At 34.4% G+C, this 6785-nt stretch overlaps 1 protein-coding gene across 1 annotated transcript; it reads right to left on the bottom strand.

Annotated features, from left to right (window-relative positions):
- Nucleotides 1–6: 6 nt before the first annotated feature.
- On the bottom strand, nucleotides 7–1270 carry LOC103941937 (AT-hook motif nuclear-localized protein 23-like). Its single transcript, XM_009352137.3, has one exon. It carries the CDS (start codon nucleotides 1000–1002, stop codon nucleotides 112–114), a length of 891 nt encoding a protein of 296 aa, XP_009350412.1. The 5' UTR covers nucleotides 1003–1270; the 3' UTR covers nucleotides 7–111.
- Nucleotides 1271–6785: the final 5515 nt, after the last annotated feature.

Raw genomic sequence — 6785 nt, 5'->3', positions numbered from 1 at the left:
GACATTAAGCAAGAAAAATAATTGTCCAAGGTTGGGAATGGGAGTGATGATATTAATGTAAAGATCGATTCTCTGACCTTGATTGACCTGACCTATAGCTAGCAAAAACTATCAATACGGCGGCCGCCCAGCAGAGTTTCCTCCCCAACTATCAACCTGCAGCTGATGAGTCATGTTATTGAGTGGCAGATTAAAAAAGGGAAGCCCCGAAGATGGATCTGGAAAGGGGTTGCTTGCTCCTCCGCCACCGCTGCCTTCACCACCGCCTCCGCCACCTGAGGACTGTGGCAAAGGCTGCTGCATCTGCAGCTGCTCCTCTTCCTCCAAGGGCAATCTCTCATAAGCCACGTTGGTAAAGGATGAGGCTATGACAATAACAGGTCCAGATGCTATTAGTGCTCCCACAACATTTCCGCCCACAACCTGGCCTTGTCCAGCAGCCAAAAATATTGTGAGGCTGGTGGCTCCAGGTGGCGCAGGTGGTGGCAGAAATGAGCCTGTTAATGAAAGAATCTCAAATCTGCCGTGCAGTGTGACAACTGCGCCAGCCGCAGTTGGCTGGCGCAAGCTCACGTTGGTCACCATTCCACTCCCACTCAAAACACAAATCCCTCGCTGCCTTTTCCTCGCGTAGGTGCCAACGGAATCAAACACATCACAACCACTGGTGACTTCCAAAATATGTGCTCTTAGGGTGTTTGCGCTCTCACGAGTTATGATCACCGGGGGCTTGGGCTTGTTTCTAGACCCTGGAGGCCGACCTCTGGAGCGTCGGCCTCCAGAGTCACCGGAACCAGAATTTGGGGTCACCAGGTCAAGCCCTTGATGATGAGGATTGTCTTCATCAACATCATTTTGGTGGTGGTCAGAGGAGAAAAGATTGTTGCGGTTGGGGGTGGTGTGGTCATCTTCGGAGTCCGGTGGTCTTTGGAGGTGGAGATCAGGGAGTTGGAGCTGCTGATGAACAAACCGTGATGCCGAACCCAAGTCTAAGCCAGCCATACACAGAGAGCTAAAGAGAACAGAAAACAAGAAAAATATAGTAAAATATATGTATAAATTTTAATATAGCAAGGTTCAATATTTTATGGGTTTTTGGACAAAGGAGAGCTCCATAATTTCAAACCCTAGAACGAATAGAAAACAAAGGGGATCGAGTGCAGAGAAAGGGAAGGTATTAGTTGAGGAGAGAGGTGCAAGGAGGAGGAGAGGGATATCATAAAGTGGCAAACGCAGCATTCTCAACATCCAAAGTACATAAATATAAAATGTATATGCTTATAAAATAGCAGAGATAAAATATTTCACTTCTTTAGTAACTTTTACTTTTTTATATGTGGGAATTGAATTTTCTATGTTGACACTGAATGTGCTTGAAATTGAATACTCGAATATGCTGAAACATTAGTTATTGTAAAGAGGAATAGCATTTTATGACCATATATATTAGTTGATAAGTTGTTACATAATCAATTATTATGCATGTAATAAGTGTGTTATCAAGCGTTATTCTATTTAAACTAATCTAAACAATGGTGAGAGAGAATTCAAACTAAAATGAGATCAACCGGGAAATCAATCATGCTTATACACTTTGGTTCGGGTTCGATAGATTACCACTGATTCCCCCTCCCCTCCTTTAACAACTAACTATCCAAGAATTGATGTGCTTAAAAAGTAGCATCCAGTGTGATCATGGCGACAATATGTACATAAGAACTGATACGTATTGTTTTACATCAATTATGATGATAAATTTTAACAAAAATAAATAATTCAAAAAACTTTTCCATTTCTACGAAGTGTTCTTGAGACCAAAAAAGAAACCCTAGCCATAAGGGGAGGAGGATCCTCCTCCCCATGCCGTACCTTCTTCTCCTTCTTTAGTCTTTTGTGGTGATTCCGTCTGAGTTATACTGAAGTTTTAGTACTTTATCATAATTTCTAACGTGCTCCTTATTTTTGAGAAATATATACGATATTCACTAATGAGAGAAATACATACAAATTGATGAGGATATGGTGCATATAAATGTACTCCTTATTCAATGATCAATCCAATCACTCTCTTAAAAACTCTCTGCAAAATTTGTTTTCTCTTTGTTATAACTGCTTTTGGAGGAATTCGTTGCTATCTACTTAAGTATTTTTTGCCATCTTCACCTATATATTAGCTAGCTACTATATGTGCGTAAATGTACCGCTAGAGATCATGTTTTCCGCAGATCCGCCCATTATTCCACAATAATTTCCATGAGTTTAATAGTCGCTTTGCTTCATGTAGTGTCGGTGATTATCATGATTTAGGTTTGTGGGTTGTCTTAATTTGGTGATTTGAGTTGTAATGCTGACACGGTTTATCCGTTGATGTAATTTTAATATTTTCGTATTGAAATTGAGTTCTTTTGTTTACTTGATAAATAATAATACACAAAAAAAAATACTAACCGTAGCCGTTTTCGTTATCATGTTGCCATGAATTGTTAAATTAAAAGAAGTCTAGTGATTTTTCCCAATATTAAAAGAAGTATCAGTTCCGATTCCGTACTTACCATTGATTAGCAGGAAAAAAAAAAAAAAAAAAACTGTTACATAATTTTGTTCATAAAATATGTTACAAAATGATGTTGGATCAACTAGCTAGTGTCGCTTTCTTTAAACATTACTCAATATTTACTTGAGATTATACAGTTTAATTAAGTACTACCTTTGTAAAGATTAAAAAAATCATTCTATTGGCCAAACCCTTCTAACAAGTTTCTTTAATTAAATGTTGGAGCATAGATGATATTGAATCTAAGGGATCTACTGTTCGATAGATATCCTTGGCAACTATAATCCTCTTAATAGTTCAGTAGTAGCATCTACATGTGCAATTGTCATGGGCGGGGTAGGATCTATCAAATCATCTGCAGGTACATAAACTGCTTGAATATAAGTTATAAGCCCCTCTTTGGTAGAAGTAGTTTTTTCTTGTAAAGTACCCATTTCAGTACGTACTAAGGGTGGGTTGATAACCCATTTCAGTAGGTAATTAAATATTTGTTTAAATAGCTTCATGTGTATATCTACATTTCTGTCCACCTTTCTGAAAAATCGTATTCAAAGGGATTTAATAAAAGTGGATAGAAATCTAGATATATCAAGACCTCCCTCTCCCCCTTAAGATCTCTTCCTTAAGAGATCAGGAGAACAGTATATATGGGATCAATTAGCACCCTAGTTTTTTTTTTTTTCCTTATAAATTTATTATTATTAAAAGGAGGAGTGCGTTCAAAACTATTACAATAATTTAGAGGAGAAGATCGGTATACAAATTGTATGTAAATCCGCATATGTTTTCATTCACGTGTAAATACATGAAAAGTCAATTATAATAATATAATAATTGTTTCTTAGTAAATGCATAAGAAAGTCACTCGTTTTATGTAACGTGTAAATAGATATATTATCAAAGATAATAAAATACTCCACAGAAACTCAGGATTCTTTTTTTTTCTTTCCTCTCATATTTACGATCTACTATAACAAGAAACACAATCAGGAGTATCCTTCATCTCATCGTAGTTCATGTAACTTGAACTTACTAAGGTTTTTGGGAGACCAATGATTCTTTGGGAGAGAAATATATGATGAAGTGTCTTAAGCCAATGCTTTCCTTTCCTTAAAATTTGGCCCCCTCCTTTATATCTTTTAATAGAATATTTAGAGTTCATCATCCATGTGCATGGCCAGTATGTTAATCATATAAGAGGGGCTTGAGAGAAATTAAATATTCATATTCAGACAGGAAAAAGCATGCATTGAGTTAAACTTGAGATGTGCATTTAATTGTATTAAAAAATATGAGAGATTAATCAAATATTCTTTTAAGTTGCCGCGCTAGAATTTTATATTTAATTTTCGTATTTTTATATTTTTAAACATTTGTGTTATGTTGGATAAAGCAGAATGGCATCCTGTGTTGGATAAAGGTTCAATATTGTGTATGTAATTTGCTATTGTACATCCAGGAGAATTATCTCCTGAATTTCTTTGTGATGATCTTGAAAATTCTTAAATCATAATAGTTTATCGTATATCGTATGATTAATTTTCATCAAATACTATTTATATTTAATTTTAAATAAAAATATTTAAAATAATTTCTAATCGAATAATATACGATGAACATATACAATTTGAAAATTCTTATGATGCTCACAAAAAGGATCCGGAGACATCCTCATTCATTCTTACATGGCTTGGTGCTAGCTAGGTAGCTATTTGTGTAAAGTGTCTATCACATCGCAACCCATTTTATATGCCATCCATTTGTGGTGCACCAGGCGTCATGATGGGTTCATAGAATCGAAGAATCTCATGGGTCTCATGCGTACCTTAAATTTTTTGAAATGTGATATTCACACATTCTTTTTTATTTCTTACATATTATATTTCATTTTCGATCGTCGGATCAGATGAATCGAAGAAGATTAAAGACAAAAATTAACAAAAAATGTGTAAGAAATAAAAAGAGATATGTGAATATCATATCTTAAATTTCAACTCGACAAAGATATGCCTAATTTTTATTTTAGATCATCTCTTCTTCTTCTTCTTTTTCCTTGGAGATTTCTTAGTTTTAGTTCTGTAATAATTTTGTTTAAATAATAACTAATACAGAATGCTATACTTTGTCCGTGGCTAATTCAGTTTCAATAGTTTTTTGGCCAAAACACAATGTAAGGCCTCTTTTGATTAAATGACTGGATTGAAATAATAATTCTCTAAATTTAAGGTATTTTGAAGGTCAAGAATATATTTTCATTATGAGAGAATTGAAGGAAGATTAGACCAAAAAAAAAAAAAAAAAAATTCTCTCTTCTAATCAGATCTCATTTTAGAGAGAATTAGAATGGAATAAACCCTAATCCTCGAACAATGAAGGGCCTGGAAGATCATGCAGTAAAGCATCACATGAAGTGGCTGCATATGTTTCCAGGGTGAACAATATGTTCTGATGGATACATTCGATTATAATAAAATCTAATATCAGTCTACCATTTAGAAAAAAAAAAAAAAAAAAAAAAAGAAGCCTATTATGAAGCATGAACACAAAGTGCCAGCGACAATAAAACGACCTACTAACTAATATCTTTTGTTCAATTATCTAATCCAAATGATCAACATCACCGTCACAGGAATAGTGCATGAAAGGAGTGAAGGAACTTTTATTTTATTTTTTTTGTTTCGTTGAACTTTCAGAAAACAAAAATTATTAAAGAAATAAGAGTAAAGCATGTATTATAGAATTGGCTAATATGTTTGGTTAGTGAAAACCTGAGAGCAAATAAAAGATAATACTTGCATTCATGGGAATGCACATATTTTATTTTTTGTGAATAATGTATTTTTATAGTATAAGTTCTATAATTAGAATCATTCAATTTCTCCTTCATCATTTGAAATCAACTATACAAAAAATTCATTTGAATAGAAGATCATTTATGCATCCAAAAGTTTGTAACAAACGGATAATGTGAGTTCAAGTAACACATTCATGATGAATCATCCATTTATTTGATACATTTGAATGATTCAACAATCTATGATTCGAATGATGATTTTTTGTCTACAAAGATGATTTTCAAATGAAAATTAAGAAATTCAACAGTTTTGATCATAAAACTTATATACTAGGAGTGCAATTTGGTTTGGGTCAGCTCAAATCCGTTCATATCCAACCCAATTGGGCGGGTTTGAAAGAAGAAAAAACCCGCCCAAACCCAACCCAACCTCAACCTGATCATTTATTGGGTAGGGTTGGATTGATGTCTTGTCTGCCCATGTCAATCCGAACCCAACTCTATTTTGAGCTTGAACCCTCTCATGCACATATTATGCATCCTACTTCATATTATATAAATTATGTGTAATTTGGAATGACTATACTTGAAGTTTATTGTTAGTTTTTATATGGATAATGAATGTTAGTGTCACTTTTACATTTCTTTTGGTTGAAGATTTGGTATATGTCTTGTAATTTAATTTCAATTTTGCATGGTTGAAACATTCAAAATAGTTTCCAAGTTGATTGATTTATCTTTTGTGTGGTTGATGATGTGCAAATGAAATTTTAACTAATATTAATGTTGTTTGGTTCATAATTTGAAAAAACATGCAAAACAATGTGTGTTATAAGATTGAACTCGATAAAGTTGGGCGAACCTGAACCCAACTTGAAAAAACCCGAATTCAATTAAAACCCGAACTTGACCCAACCCAAACCCAAATTGTGAAAGTTGGTTAGGGTTGGATTGATGATCCAACCCGCCCAACCCGTCTGAGTTGCACCCTATTATATATTGCAACAGCAGTGCTCTCCTAAGGTCTTCTTTTTGAGGACCTGTAAGGACCTCTTTTATATTAGTCATAGGATTAATCTAACGGTAGAAAAACTATTGAGTTTATATAATCCTGTTACACTAAAACAAAATCAAAACACCAAAAAAAATAAAAATAGGGTTCACGCTCCAATTTTCGACGTTGAAGGAGAGCAACGCAACCCGATTTCACAATGCCCTCGGAAAATTAAAATTCTCTTCGAAGCTACGAAAAGGTATTTCCTTTGTGGTTGTATTGATTTCAATTTCTCCCAATTTCTCCCTCCCCGCTGTTGAAAAAAAAGTAGAATGGAAACTGTAATTTAATCGAGAGCACCATTCTTCTTTTAATTGGCTTTCATCTAATGCTCTCCTAATAGCACCATTCTATTTTATATTCCTTTGTGGTGATGGTTCAAC

This window comes from the organism of the source record quoted next, unplaced genomic scaffold, assembly GCF_019419815.1.
Source record: "Pyrus x bretschneideri cultivar Hongxiangsu unplaced genomic scaffold, Pyrus_bretschneideri_v1 Contig122, whole genome shotgun sequence".
Classification (NCBI taxonomy): domain Eukaryota; kingdom Viridiplantae; phylum Streptophyta; class Magnoliopsida; order Rosales; family Rosaceae; genus Pyrus; species Pyrus x bretschneideri.
This window is presented reverse-complemented; position numbering and strand designations above follow the sequence as displayed.

Bases quoted from the DNA above. Each gene is read 5' to 3' on its own strand.
- LOC103941937 (XM_009352137.3), bottom strand. From the start codon at position 1,002: ATGGCTGGCTTAGACTTGGGTTCGGCATCACGGTTTGTTCATCAGCAG.